This window comes from Colius striatus, chromosome 17 (assembly GCF_028858725.1).
Source record: "Colius striatus isolate bColStr4 chromosome 17, bColStr4.1.hap1, whole genome shotgun sequence".
Classification (NCBI taxonomy): domain Eukaryota; kingdom Metazoa; phylum Chordata; class Aves; order Coliiformes; family Coliidae; genus Colius; species Colius striatus.
The window spans coordinates 14,136,188-14,151,996 of record NC_084775.1 but is presented as its reverse complement, the minus strand read 5'-3'; the positions used below and the strand labels follow the sequence as shown (position 1 = coordinate 14,151,996).

General features: G+C 49.4%; 1 protein-coding gene across 1 annotated transcript; it reads left to right on the top strand.

Moving 5' to 3' along the window:
* The first annotated feature begins 1,249 nt into the window (after positions 1 to 1,249).
* MORN3 (MORN repeat containing 3) lies at positions 1,250 to 12,655 on the top strand. The gene is made up of 6 exons (XM_010200205.2): positions 1,250 to 1,280; positions 4,480 to 4,635; positions 5,402 to 5,559; positions 7,360 to 7,519; positions 10,028 to 10,212; positions 12,584 to 12,655. The coding sequence occupies exons 2-6, from the start codon at positions 4,491 to 4,493 to the stop codon at positions 12,653 to 12,655; spliced, it is 720 nt and encodes a 239-aa protein (XP_010198507.2). The 5' UTR covers positions 1,250 to 1,280; positions 4,480 to 4,490.
* Positions 12,656 to 15,809: the final 3,154 nt, after the last annotated feature.

Below are 15,809 nucleotides of genomic sequence, written 5' to 3'. Positions count from 1 at the left end.
TTTTTAATAACAGGAAATATTTTCTCTTATGTAACTATTTCCTAACTTGGTCAGCCTCCAGACTTTTCTGTCTGGTTTTCCTACTTAAAGAAGTTCCAGCTCTCCTACACCCCAGGATTTAGGGAGGTGCAGAGCCATCTGGCTGCACTGGCATGTCACCTACAGCTGAGGAGGAGATACTGGGACCTGCTCACTAGCAGCTGCCATCTTCCCAATCCATCTAATCCAGCACAAGAAAGAATGCTGGATTATTTTCCACGTATTTTCCAGCAGTACAGATCTCCCTCCATTGTTTCCACAGTGACTTGCACACTGGCTGTGGAGCACCTCTTCCTCCCTTCAGTTCATTTTCCTTCTCCACCTATTTCCTTACCATCATCCCCTCACGTACACCCTCTGTCCCACCTGAGTATAGACACACCATTTAAACTGCCCTCAATGCTACAAACATTGAAGACAGCAAATGCCCCCATCAGAGACAAGCTGGATCTCACCTCTGCAGAGGCAGGTGCTTTGTTTCAACCCAAGGTTGAAACACTTACCTTGACATTTTTACCATCCAACCTTCAGTGTTGTGCACAAAGATGTGATAATAGGATAGGAACAAACAAATGCATTTGGCTTATGAGAGCAAGACAGGAATGTTGGGTTGATATTTGCAATGGGCACGGTTAAGTACTCGTTAAGGAAGATTATTGCAGGCACCCCTAAGGCTATAAAGGCAATCCCTGCCTGCTGTGGCAGAAACTTAATGGATGAGGGAATTAGTGTCAGGTGTATTCAGATTTCTTTTATTAAGACCAGTGAAGTGCATTTTTGGGACGAGTCTCCTTTTGGTTCTGGCGTTTGCAAGCTGATTTATTTGTTAGTGATCAGTGCTGTAACCAGTGCTTTCATTTCCATATGCTGCTGCACATATAAAAACCATCCAGAGGTGAAACAGTCATTGCTTTATCAGCGTTTTATATTCTGGTGGATAATCCCTAACTCAAAGACATATGTCTCCACAGAGCAACTCAGTGCCTCCGCGGAGGAGCCCCGCTCCAGCTCCATCCTGAGGAGTCACCGTGGGGTACAGAGGGCAAACCCACGTCCGTCCCACCAGCATCCCTCCCCCAGCATCCTCCCCCCTCTGGCTCCTCCAGCTCTCCGGCAGCTCTGCGGCTGCGCTCCCGTGGCAGGCGTTTGCCAGAGTTGCTATGACGACACTGCTGCCACAACCAGCAGCACCCAGCCAGCAGCACCCGGCACAGGGTGATGTCCGTGCGGTGGCTCTTGAGGTGGGTGGCCAAACTTCAGGGTGCTTTGCAAACCGAGCACCCTGCTCTTGCTGGGGGGAAACAGCAGAGGACACCCTCAGCATCCTGCTCGGAGACACTAAAGGGGCTGGGAATTGGCTCAGCTCTGCTGGAGGGTACCGGCAAACGGATTCCAGTGCGGGGCAGCATCGTGGGGCAGGGTCAACACAGCTGGGGCATCCTCGGGGCCGGGGGACGGTCAGGCAGGCTGCTGCTGCACAGGCAGAGCCGGTGGGAAGGTCGTACAAGGGACTGCGGTTTGGTGGCAGGCTGGGAGCAGCAGTCCCTTCTGTGCAGCCGACTGTACTTTCCACTTTGCGCTTCATTAAGATGTAAGACTGAAAAGTATTGCTGTAGCTAAATTGCATTGCTCTGAAGTTCTGTGAGGAGACAAGGGGGGAAATGGGCTTCCTGTTGGGCCAGGGGAGCTAAGCCGTTTTACCGGAGACCTGACAAAACTTCAAGCTGAGAGCATAGACCAGTGTCTGCAGGCTCTGGCTGTTAAGATCTTCACCCCCAAGCGCAACTCGGTGTCAGAGGCGCATGAGAGCAGCAGCCTCTAGCCGTCACCTCCGAGAGCTGCAGCCGGAGAGACTCTGCGCCGCCTGCCTCTCGCTGACAGCGCCCCCGTACTCTTCTAGTAGTAGGTGGCTAAAAACATCCAGGGCGGTGAATACCGACGACGTTATCACTTACGCAAACCTGCCAGCGCTGTCGTAAATTTGGGAGGGAATTCGGCAGATAAAGGTGGCTCCTGGCAGCCTGTTACCCCAGGTGCTCTGCGTGGGCTGTGCTTTAGAGGGCACCGTGAGCAGATGGCAGGGTGCTGGGGCAGCCCCCGCAGCTGAGAATCCTCCTTGGCGGTTTTAAATCCTAAGCTTGGAGCTAAAGAAGCAGTCAGCTGCAGTAACTGGGCAGTGGTGCTCCCATCTGGCAGGGGAGTGAGGAGACAGCTGTTCACAGCCATGAGCGGCTCCGAGCTCTTGGCTGGTGTTGGGTTGCCCATGGCACATGATGGCAAGAGCCCCCTCTCTAGGGGCTGCAGCACCCAAAGGCGTGGGAGGAACTTACTGGCTGTGGTGTAGCATAGTATCCCGGAATGCGGGGGGATTGGAAGGGACCAGCCCAAGCCCCTGCTAAAGCAGCTTCCCCTGGATCAGGGGGCACAGGAATGTGTCCTGGCAGGCTTGGAAACCTCCTGAGAAGGAGCCTCCACATCCTCCCTGGGCTCCCTCATCTTCAAAATAAAGACGTTTTTCCTTATGTTGAAGTGGCACTTTTTGTGCTCCAGCTCATGTCCATTATCCCTTGTCCTGTCACTCAAGACAACAGAAAAAATGTGCTGCCCCATCCTCTTGACAAACATCTTTTAAATACTTGTGTTAATCAGGCTCCCTCTCAGCCTTCTCTTCTCCAGGCTGAACAGCCCCAGGTCCTGCAGCCTTTCCTAAAGCATCCTGTACCCTGTGTTTGTGTTGCTGAAAAGCTGTGTGCTGCAGCAGGCTGTGACCTTCTCATACCAAGTGACAGATCCTGCCCTCACTGTCCTTAAACCAAGCTGCTCCCATGTGGGGTGCATGGCCAGGGGACTCCAGCTGACAAATCCTCCTCTGCCTTCATAGACAAACCCAACTCCAAAACATCTGCTTCGAGGGTGGGCAACATGGTGGTCTTTGCCTTGCCTCCCTCTCCTTGACGCTGGAGGAGGAGGTGCCCACATTTGACAGCTGAGGGAGGAGTAGCCAGCTGGCAACTCACTCTCCTGCCCCTCTGCTCCTGCTGCAGCCTGGCAGGAGCTTCCCCCAGCTGACGCTGCAGTGGCTGGGCAGGTCCCCCAGCATGGACACAGAAATACTTTATTTTTGGCAATTATAGGCCCAAAATAGCTGTTGAATGACCATTCCCATGGAGAACTGAGGACGAATACTAACTATATTTCTAGTTTTTATTGCCTCATAAGGACCTAAAGCACCTTCCTTTCCCCTCTCCTCCCAAGCATCGTGCTTACCCCCATGCTGAACTCCCTGGCACCTGCAGCACAGCAGGAACGAGAGCTCTACTCTGCTGAGCAGGGAGAGAGGCAGCAAAATCACTTGGTAAAGCTCAGTCCATTGGATCAGGACAGAAGGGGGAGCCCAGGAGACAAAATCAGAGAATATCCCATCCCACTAAGCTCCCGCTGAGCTCTGGATGCATCTTGCTTTATGCAATCTTGCTTTTTGTTTCTGCAGCCACTTTTTGGTGCTTATTGACTGTTTTTAAGAGGCTGCTCTCACCCCTGAGTCCATGCCAGCATTCCCACTGTGCTGAACAAGCAGCTGTTCTGACACTGCCCAGGAATCACCACCACACTCTACTCTGCTCTTGCCCTCTCTGGATTGATGAGCCAAAACAACTCTCTCCTCTTCCCCTTCCGATCATTTCCCTTCAGAGCTCTGAAACGAATCACCCCTCAGTGTGCCCATCACCCCCTGCCTGCTGTTCAATATCCAGGTCATTTTGGAAGTCACCTCCTTGGACATTTTATGACTGGTGAGCAGTTGTCCTGCTCTGAGCAATTCTGCAGCCTCCTGGGAGATGGAAGCACTGTGATTCTGACTCCTCCTAACAAGTCACCTGCAGGACTGATATTTTCAGCAGGAGCTTGAGCTACATCACTGCTGGGTGTGGGAAGCGTCCCAGCTCCTGGTGCAGCCAGGGGATACCAGCCAACTCTCTGACCCACTCCACCTTGTGAATGTTTTCCAATGTCTGGAGATATTTCCCAGCAAACAAATACTTTTCTATTTTGCTTTAACGACTTCTCCTGCCTCACACAGAGCTAGTGGCAGAGCAGTTGTGGGAAGGAGCCCAGCAGGGTTTCAGCTGGGTGGGAAAGGGGCCACCATCCCTGTGCTCCCTGAGACCTCTGGCAGGCACAGAGACTGATGCCCACCTCAAACCTGACCTACTGAGACTTATTTAACATTTCCTAAAACACTATTTTTGGATAGTGCTGGTTTGTGCTTCAGTATTTGTGGTATTTGTTTGTTGTCTCTCTATTTTACCCCCCTGAAGCCAGTCATCACTTAGTGGCTTGGTGCCTATTAAAATATAGCTCACAAATAGACTCATCTGCCAGTACCTGCCTTAGTAATTTCTCTCTAATTTATTGCTGACAATCATTTGTTTTCCTCTCTAGCTGCAAACAATATGCCCATTGTAAAATACCCCAGAGCTACAGAGCCTCTCTGGCATGAATGGGACAGGAAAGCACAGAAATGTGGATTAAGACACACTGTCTATGCTGTAAATGGGGATCAGTACACTGGGGAATGGCTGGACAACTTGAAACACGGTAAGACAGACCATTTTGAGAAAAAGCACCAATCTAAATGTGTTTATCAAAGTTCCTAGAGGCAGGGTCAGCAGTTGTGTATCTCCTAGAAGATTGTTCATTCATGTATGTCTATATATATATACATGTGCCTTTGCTATATGTCATGTAAAAAAGTACTCAGACATACTTCTGATAGGGAACCTGCAAAGCTTTTACGTGCACTCAATTGCCTGAAATTCCTGAGTGAGCTGACCTAGGCAGGCCTGCTTGAGCAGGGGGGTTGGACTGGATGATATTTAGGGGTCCCTTCCAACCTCTGCCATTCTCTGATTCTGTGACACATCTAAAAATCCCCTACAAACTGCACTCGGCCCCATGCACAGGGCTGTGCTCTCTCTGACTGCACAGTCCCTGGAGCACAATCAGCTCCTGACATGGCTTCATGAATCTCAATTTATTCTCAAGTGGTGGCCTGTGCTGCAGGAGATGGAGCAGGAGAAGGAGACCCTGACTGAGCCCTGGGCAGCCAGAGGACAGGCTTATTTACAAGCAGTAAACCAAGGTTTAGAAAGCTTTAAGTGCATTCAGCAAAGGCCACACAGGAAGCTCTTGATCAAGATGAATGATGGTTCTGACTCGGGAAGCCAAACTGAATCCCAGAAATAAACCTGCCTTGGCGTGGGCAGCGCCACTGTGCCGAGGCTGGAGCTGTACAAAGGCAGCCCCATAAACCCTTCCAACAACCACCACAGCCTCCCTGTTCTTCCTTCTCTTTGTTAAACAGGTAAAGGCTTCCAGGTCTGGAAACGCACCAGAGCTATTTATAGCGGTGACTGGAAGTTTGGGAAGCGGGATGGTTATGGAACATACAGCATTCCTGACCCTGTCACCAAGGAATACAAGAAGGTGTACATAGGCTGGTGGAAGAACAACAAGCAATGGGTAAGTGAGATTTCCTGTGCCTGCTGGTGGCAAGGCAGCGTGTCCCAGAGCACAGGGTACAGTTGGCTGCATATGTGCAAAAATCACTTAAAATACTGATTTTTCAATACTGAGACTGAATTGAAGGGTTTGGAGGAAGCAAACAAATGGAGCAAGATAATGAAAGCAAAGCCAAAAGCTCTGGTATCTAAACCCTCTCCCCCTGCCCTCCCCAACCTCACTGCTCCTGCCATTACTCACTTCTCCATGGCAGATGCTGCAGGAGCTGTACTGTGTCCCACGGGTACCAGCAGGGACTCAGCAGCGTGACTGAGCAGAAGCTATGGGAACAAACCTTCCTCCAGGCTTTGGCTCTCTTTAAATATTAATTGGAACCTACAGAAAGCCCAAGCAGCTTCAGGAATAAAACCCTATCATTCCTAAAATGCCATGCATGGCTGAGAGCACCCTGTCACCTGCTGAGGGACCCATCCCACCCACCTGCTGGTACCCAGGCTGCAGCCCCGGCCTCCCACCCGCTGCCACAGAGCAGCAGTCACTGCCTGGACTCACCTGCAAGCAGGATGAGAAGCTTTGGATCCTGTGTCTTAATCCTCCCCACCCATCCCTTTCATTCCTCTGTATTATAAGCCTGTATTATAAGCACTGCAGGAAAATGTACTTCCTTCTGGGAGTTTTACAGCATATTAAGACAAATAACATGAGTTCTTTTGGAAATTAAGCCTGTCACATAAATCACTGATCTTGTAAGCAAAGTCCTTGTAGGAACGTTTTCTGATCTGCCAATGGAAACCTCGTGTTTGTCTCTGTGTCTGCTCTTAAATTAAATGAATAGCCTTATGGGCTTCTAGATGGTGTGTGGCTCCACAGCTCCAGTCTCAGAGAGAGCTTCCCCTCTTGTCTTTGAGGATATATTTTGGATGACTGAGTTTTTGTGAAAGGTTTATGATGACCAAACATCACTAGGGCTGGATTTTCCTTTTACTTAACCCTCTCCTTTACATCCCTGTAAGTATTTCTCACTGGTGTCACTCCCCAGTACAGCAGATACCTCTGCACTTCTCTTTATGACAAACACAGGTCAGACAAACACCTCCTGGGGTCCCTGGCTTGCACACACCCAGTGATCTTGATTCAGAAGTTCACCAACCAAACCTGCCAGCAGCATCGAGCCTGAGGAGGGAAAACAAAGAATGGAGATGATTCAGTGTCAGAGCTCAGCTGCTCTGCTGGGGCAACGTGAGCCCAGCCCAGTGCCCAGCTGTGGGGAGGCACACATAGCAACCTTCAGGGCTGCCTCTAGTGCAGGAGGAAGGAAGCAAAGCAAAGGGCTAATTAGGATATTACCGCTTTGGGAGTATGGGTGGAGGAAAAGGCAAAACCCTTTCAGTGGTCAGCATGACCTTCATTCTGCCCAGGAGCAAGGGGAGTTGCCCAGCTTGGGATGCACAGAGCTGTTGGAAGCACTGAAGGGTTGAAAGGCATAAAATCCCCAGGGTGAGACAGCTCTTGTTCATGCTGCCTGTCCCCAGGCTGCTTTATAGTCTATTAAAATACTCTTTTAGCTGGATATTAGTGGCTATGGTGCCAATAACAACACAGTGAGATACAAACCTGAGGTTTTGTTGGGGGAATGCCCTCACCTCTTGTTTCCTTCAGCCCATGAACGGCCCCCAGCAGCCACACGTAAGAGCACTGAGCAAAGGAGCAGCCTATCAAGAAACTCATAGCCCCGAATCAAACACTGAACACTACTGAAAATAGACGCTCCTAAGCGGCCACCTCTGTGCCACCCTTCAGGGCTACGGGGAGATGTGTTACCCGGGCAACGAGCGCTATGCGGGCGAGTGGAGCGACGGGCTGCGGAGCGGCTGGGGACGGCTGCAGGGCCGGGACGGCTCCAGCTACGAGGGGCAGTGGCTGCAGGACCGGCCGCACGGGCAGGGGACGCTGCAGCTCCGTAAGTACCGGCTCTCCCCCCGCCACTCAATGCATCTTCCTGCCCCCGTCAAGGTGTTTGGTGTCGTGCTGCTCTCTGGGTGCCTCTGCTGCACAGATTTCCGGATGCTACATCACATTCCCACTGCAGCCTTGCATCAGGGTGGTGGCTGCTCCCCTGTGCTGTCCCTGCCCTCCTGGTTTCGGGCTGGAGGCAGCACAGGCTGCTGTGATTTACATTTAAATGACTGGGATGATTAGGGTTAGAGATAATACACTGTTGGGTCAGAGATGAGCAAATCTCTCTTTTCAAGCCAGCCATAGTGTCTAAGGGCTGCATACCAAAGAGGTAGTGTCTTCCAGCACAGATAAGAGAGTTTTCTTTTCGAGTTCAGTCCATGCTCTTTCTTACTTCCCACACTGTCTCACACGGAGTGAACACAGAGACTTCATCAGTACACAGTCCCTTGCAGGATTATCAGGGAGCACACGGCCAGTGCTGGGGGCAATCTCTGCACACAAATAGAAATTGGGACTTTCTTCCCCCTTTATTTTGCTTGGAGTTTAAAGCCTTTTCCCCCAAAGCCAAGAATCTCAGTCCTTTGCAATACAAAGCACTTAATTCCAGGAACATCTGAAGTATTATCTCAATATTATTATTCATCTAGTCTCTTTTTGTTTTTGCTTGAAAGTGACCTCAAGGCTCGTAATTAGCTGAGCAAAGCAGCTCAGAGGAACGAGCACGACCTTCACTGCACATCACATGCACGACTGCCCTCTTTCTGCTGACTGTAAAGTCACTTTGGGCCCATGGCTCACCCAGATGAAACCAGCACCCGCTTCCAGGGGTAACCCCTTCCCCTTCTCTGCCTCACTCCCCCCAAAGTCACCATTAGCTATAAACAAACAGCTCCTGAAGGCTGAGCCACGGCTGACCCGCCGCTTCAGAGCCTGGCTGCCTCCAGCATAGCCAGCAACTGATTGTGAGCTGGATTCCTTTTGGTTAAAATTAGCCAGAGCAATTATTCCATACCCACAAGCTCAATGCATTCAGCTCAGCCCCTGGAAGCGTGCCCGCTGCCGGCAGCTCTGCGCGGCTGAGAGGAAAGGAAAGGAGTTCTTCAGTGGAGGTCAGGATGAGCTGCAGCCCGAGATTAAATTGCTGGCAGTGGCAGCGTGCCCGGCCTGGGCCAGCTGGGCTCGTGCAGATCTGCTGCTGCTGAACCTGCTGCTGAGTGACTTTTACACCAGAACATTGCACAAATACAGAGATCTCAGTCCTGAGCCTCCGAGATGCTCTGGGAGGAGAGAGGATGGGAGCAGCCAGGCAGTGCAGTGCAGCCAGGGCACTGGGTGGTCCCACCATCACGGCTGGGGCTGTCATTCTGGTGGTTTCTGAGCTGTTGTGGCTGGAGAGCAGAAGCTGAGCTGGTGTGGCAGATCAGCACCAGCTGCAAGCTGAAGACAACGACTGCCATGGCTCCAACCTGTAAACCAGGCCTTGCCTGAAGAGCCCAGCAGCCGTGCTCTCCAGAAGAGCTTTGGGTTTTCCCTCATACCTTACAGTGTTCTGGCAACCCCCAGCTCCCTCTGTGGCACCATGCAGGATGACCTGGTATTTCAGCTGCCTCTTGCCCCCAGTTCAGCTGAGACCCAAGCATATTTCCACTAAGCAACTTGTTCAGAAATCCCCATGGGTTTTGGTGTAGAAAGAAACACTATGTAGGAAAAGGAGACACTAGAAGACTTTGCTAGTGAGAGCAGGGTGGCCTGGATATATCCCAGCACCAGCATCACTGTGGGTATGATGCCCCTTCTCGGCCAGGGTCCCTGGACAAGGCTCTTCCTCTTGCAGCTCTGCTTTTCCTGTTGGCAAGGGAGATGGATTCCTGGAGAGCAGCAGAGCCCAAAAAAACCTCTCTCAACTTGCAGAAAAACACCAAGAGATGCAGTACAGCTGAAAAAACAGTCTGTAACTGATGACCTGAACTTTTCAGACACTCACTGCAAGTCTTGCCCTATAATTCATTGAGGAAAACATAACTACAAGCACTATTTGAAATCAAGATTATTTTGACTGGACACCAGATAGTGCTGCTGTTCCTTGCCCAGATAAGCAAACCTCTTCCAGCCAGAGATCCTGTGTGATTTGTTGCAGTGACAAATTCAAAACTCATGTCCTGTGATTTTTCATGGTGTGATGAGTGACTCAGCAGCTAATTCCTTACCTCGAGCTCCCTACTCCATGTATCAGCAAAAAAATCAGTATCAGTGGGAGAACAAAGCAGGTGCACAGAGTTCCTGTTCACCTGGGTATGTGTGGGCTCCTCCTGCAGCCTTTTCTCCCTCTGTGGCAGCAAACAGAGCTCCTTGAAAGCAGAACGATGCACTGAGCCACAGCCACTCCAAATTGCTGAGAGGAGCCAAACAGATCATTTCGTCTTCTGTCAGTTTGCTGTTAATTGGGTTTGTTTGGGGCCCCTTAACGAAATGATGTGAAGCTCATGGCCTGGTCATGTTTTTAATGCAGCAAATGGGAATTGGTACGAAGGAGGTTGGAAAGATGGGAAGAAGCATGGCCCAGGGAAATTCTGCTACTTGGATAAGGGCCAGTTGTTGGAAGGTCTCTGGGAAGCAGATACACCAAAATGTGGAATTCTGATTGACTTTGGCAGAGATGAAGCTCCTGCCCCTCCTCAGTATCCAATCCCAAAGGTAATTTGCTTGGAGATTTTGGGTTTGCTGGGGATGTTTGTGCTCATCGTGCTCGGGGCAGCTCTCCAGGTAGCATTTCACTCTTCTAGTGATCACTCCCATGGGGTTCCCAGCTCGTGGGGTGTGTGCTCAGTCTTCTGGCCAGCAGTGTCCCAAACAGCCCCATAGGGAACAAACCACAAGCCCAGCCACTGCTGGAGCCTCCTGATTGCCTACATCTGAAAAAATGCACTTCTCAGGCACCAAAACTGCTCAGAGACCTGAAACAGCACAAAGGAAATGGGGACAATGGAGGCAGAGACAATAGTGGGATTTACGTCAAAACCAAATGACTTCACCAAGCCAAAGTGCTAAAGCTGCCCAGCTCCCAGCCCCGAGCAGCTGCAGCCCTGACACAGGCTGCTGCCTTTACCCAGGCACCCCAATGCAGCAGCCCCATGGGTACAGGGCTGTGTGCAGCTTCCCACCTCACCCCAAGGTGGGCAGATGAGTACCCAAGAGCCCACACCCTCTGCTGCTTTTCCATTAAGACTGACCCAGGCTGCAGAGGCAGAGAACCAGTCCCTGTCCCTCTCCCAAAGGCTCAGCAAGATGCACAGTGGCACATGCAGACACCCTGGGCCATTGGCCTGGCAGCTGACAGGTCCTTGCATGTCACTTTGGTGTGAGGGCTGGAGGACAGGGGAGCCCATCCCACACGCTGTGCCGTCGAAGGACAGGGAACAGGGATCAGTAGGGCACAGACACGGCTCCAGGTGTCACAGCTGGCCACAAGAATCAGCTGGAGCCCCCATGGTGTGTGTGCCACACGGGAAACATCGCGTCGCATTTCCAGGGGGCAGTTACTGGGGGATATGGTGGGGAAGGTGCCCTTTGCCTCTCTGAACAGAACCACACTGGATAACCTGAGACAGTTGCTTTGCTCCACCACCACAGGGAACAGCCTGAGCAGTGGCAGGTTACCTGCCTTCCTCCTCCAGGGCCAAGGTTGTGGCAGGCTCAAGGCTGCTACACTGTCACTTCCCTGGTTTGCTGAGATCTGGTTCCTTTAGCAAGGGTGCTTTGAACAGACATTTCTGACAAGCCAGTTAATCCTGGCAGTACTAGGCACACTCACAGCAGTGCAGAATAATAAACACCAAATACTCCCCAGGGAAAAGCAATCTCAATTTCACAAAAAGTGAAAGGAGCAGCACTTGTGTGGCTAAAAATATTCAGTTTGTCAAACATCACCCGAGAACAGGCTCCTCAGCAAGCCAGCCCGAGAGCCAGGGTTCAGCTGCCATTCCACTAACACAAGATGCTCACACCTGACTGTTTATTTAACCCCCTCAAGACCAAGTTATGATTCAATTCTCTTTTGCTCTATGAGCAAAAAGCAAGCATCAGCTTTCAGTGCTGTTACTGTGCTTTCCATCAGAAGAGATGGGTCGATCTCACAAGGTGAAGGAAGTGACAGATAAAAGGAGAAACATTGACTTCAGATTTTCATAAACCTTTTGTCAAATTACTATCACAAGCAACTGTTAGAGAAAAGCAGATGACGGGTGAGTGTTAGAAACTGTCCAAACCAGGGATGGACTAAATAGTCAGCTGTCTCCTGGCACAAGGCCAACAGTGAGGATCTGAGCTTCTGCATGGGGGAAGCATCACCTGTGTCCTCATTTGTAGGTAAAAGGAACAAGTGCTGGTGATGCATAGGACAGAAAGTGGCTGAGAACCAGAGAGCTGCTGTCACAAGCTTTGAAGGGGTCTAGTACATAGATGACAGGGTTACATCAAGGCAGAATTAAACATGACTTGGGGTCTTTGCTGTGATACTGAGGCCAAGGCTTCAGAAAGTGTAACAAAATAAACGAGAAGATAGGACACCTTCTGCCTTGGAGACCACCACACACACATGAACCCCCCTGAAAGCATCAGGATCCAAAGCAGGTCAGAGTGAGGTGGCAAGACCCTGGCAGAGATTTGGCACTTCCCTCTCGAGAATCTGCACCCAGGTCACCTGACTCCAGGCTCCTGCTTCCATGCAACCTTCGGTGCTCACGTGTGTGACTGCAGTTACTCACTTTTTAAACCACAGGTGAGATCCAACAGACTACAAATGGAAGGCAGCTTTGTCCAAGGATTTGTTTTGTTTAACAGAATGAGTCCACTCCACACAGAGCTGGTTCAAGGAGACAATGTTCAACACGTTGATAAAATTAGGGAAGTGTAGCAACGTTTCCAAAGCAGTAGCTGAAAGGCTGCAGCATGAACTGAAGTCCTAATGCACGGGAGAGTCTCTGTTAATGCTGCAGTAATCGAGATCTATAAAAGCTTAAGCTTCTCCCATTACACTGTGTAATGGATTTGTATCTTTTCCACTTAGATTGAACTAGCTGATCCAGATGGTGTTTTAGCAGAGGCCTGGGCAGTGTTTGATGACAGCCAAAAGAAATAACTGGATGCTGAATAAAAAGATGCACGATGTGAACAGGATGCTGGGTCACTTACTCATTTGAGCCTCAGATCCACCCTGTGGTGCACCACATCATGGTTTGCCTCACTTTTCCCTCAAGGTTGCCCATGTGTGCTTCACCCTGCAGGTGGCTCAGAAGCCTCCTCCCACCTACCATTACTTTGGAAAAGAAAGGAGAAAAGAAACAAAAAGAAAAAGAGAAAACCCACAAGCAGCAGAGCACTGAAAGACAGGCAGTGACTCAGTGCCCAGCTCCTCTGACTTATTCTTCCTGTGAAGAAACCGCCCTCCTGTTGGTTTCAAGCTCTCTCACACTGCCTTCAAGAAGCAGGGTTTCCATTACATGCTTCAAAAGCAAAGCCCTGGAAAAGTACAAAGAATTGTCCCCTCCCTCCCTCCACCATCAGCCTTAGCCCAATACATACCTGTGACCCAAGCTGGCTTCTCAAGTTGTAAGAGATCAAGCTACAGTGAATATTTTTATGCACAACTGTACTTGCACTCTCTGGGCACGTTCTGTGAGCTGCTTCTCCTCCCCAGCCCTGGGAACACGGAGCGACAGCCCCCAGCTGCATCTCACGCCCTGCTCCGAGCATCACCTCGTGCTCTGGTCATTCTTTCAGCCTAGAAAACGTCTTTTCTACCCCAGCACTCGGACACAGTCACAGTCTTCACCTCTCTGTCTGAACAGGAGATTTTATCTTCATGTTACGACCGATATGAGTAACCGAACACACCGAGGACAAGCTCAGAAGTGCACAAACAGGATTAGCACAATGCAGCTGAAGAGATGAGGGACACAGGGAGAATAAGCGCGTTTCAGGCCTCTCGATAACAAATCACCACCAACAATGGAGTGTGTTTTATTTCAGGACAGTATTTTATATCTAAACATTGACATACAGTAACTGCTGTTTAAAATGCTCCAGGTAAACGCGTAACACCGTTAGTATAAATAAGGGATTAAAAACCTTTCTAAGTGCACTCTTCACCTTCAGATCCTGGTGTCTGGGTCTGGTTACAGCCTCTGGAACACAGCCAGGAGACTGTGCCCAAGGTGTGACTTTCATGACCATTTCCACAGGTGGAAAATGAGAGAAACATACTTGATATCACAGCTTAAAGTGCAGAAAGTAGTTGGAAAGGCAGCTGCAATAACAGTGCTGTTAGCTCAGAACCTGCCAGCTCCAGAACGTTAAAAATAAGGTTGTCCTACCAGCTTCTGATTCTGTGTTTCTTAAACAAAAAACCCCACGTGTCTCTCTCACTTTGTAAGAGCCACAAAACAAAAGAGAAAACTGAGCTGCTGATCCAAGACAGCAAGTGATTCACAAAACAAACCTGGGAGAGATTTTCTGGCCTTGCATTCAAAACCACAGCTTTTAAATACAGTTCACAGACAGAGGCATAAGTCCCACAGCACCCTTTCAACCTTTTGCTCTAGTGTGAATACTGAACCAGGCTTTCTTCTTTTACTGAGGGTTTTTAAGGGTCTTTGCCCCCAAAAGACAGGACTAGTATCCCAGTAAAAGATGGGAAAATACCTTCTGTGCCTACTATCAAGATTCTGTGGTTTGTAATGCTGCTTCACTAATGCCTTTACTAACATCATCCTTCCAGTGTGCCACAAGCAAACACATGTGTGACTGCAGTCACAATTCTCACCACCAGCAGTTTCACATCAGCAACAGAAAAACAGATTTTAAGCACAATGTAATGACAGAACTAGAGGAAATCCAGTTTGGCCTCTGTAGGTCAGGAGAACTTGTGAAAATGACAAGTGGAAAGCTGTTTTCTGCTTGTGAGCCAGGAAAGTTGCTGAAAAACATAAGCCCAGCACGTTGGGTTTTTAATGGTTCTTTTTCAGAATAAAAGGCACCAGAAGTCACCTTGTCAACATGTTCCACTGCGGTGGTGCTGACATGAGGAATCCATCCCACCTGCTTCATGAGGCTGCTTCAGTGGTAAACACACTCTGCCACCTCAACTCTGTAAACACATCCTACAGAGTGTAAATCCATGGGGATAACTTGAGGCAGAGGTTGGGTGTGAGAGACCATGTTCAGCCCAGGCTCAGCCTGGTACAGGTCCACTGTGTGGTCACGTTCACTCCTGCCCCAGTACAAATTCCAGTGTTTGCTGCAGGAGGGAGGTCAAGTTTTGTTCCATTAGACTTGAAACCTGACTCAGTTTATGTTCAAACACCAGCTTTTGCCCATTAAAGCACAAAGTGGTTCCTTAGAAGAACTGCATTCCAAAACATTCCACATCTAGACCCTGCTGGAATTCCTGAAGCAGCTCAGGATAACTGCTGCAGTCTCTCTTGGGCAGACCTCTTATCTGAGACACCAAATGGAAGGTTTTGCTTAAAGAGGAAACAAAACCCAAGACAATAGCCTGGCTGTCACAGATGTATGGCTGCATCTGAATGTGGGCAGCAATATCAATCACAAATAACCGACTCTCACACATACATAGAGAAAAGCAGTCTCCCAGAGCCTCTGGAAGCAAAAAATATCAAACTAGTTGTTAAGTTCAACACTCCAGTGAGAAGACTCTTTTTAAATAAGGAAGATCAAGGCATAGCTAATTACTTGGGAATCCAATGCAGAGAAAGCACCTTTTGCTGCTTGTATCTAAGGATTTATTAAAAATACATTTTTTAATATAAAAGTACAAAATAATGACTACTTTGGCTTGGAAAAACAACACAGAAGTGCTTCTGGTTTTCAAGCAAAAAATCGTTATCCAGTGAAACAATTCCCAGCTAGTTCCTTCTTTTTAATAAAAAGATTCCTAAGTTGGACACAGGCAAATCTGTCTCTCCAGACAATATGTGCCAGCTCGTGAGAACTTTAAAACAGTTATTGCTTTGCTTTTCTTCCAAGGAAGAGTAGAGTCGACTCCTACTTCTGTGGCTGTGCCACAGGCAGGAAGACTAGTCACGGGTGCTTAGCGAGTTATAGAATGTGTAATTGCCACGGGAGAAAGGTGGTGGAGAAATCAGGAAAGTAATAATTACTTGGCAGCAAAACATACTGGGGAAAGTGGTGGGAAAGCTTTCACTTCTACCATCTGTCAGGCTTTCCAGAGAGAACAGCGCTAGCACTGAAACCAAGTGCTAATTGCTGCACAT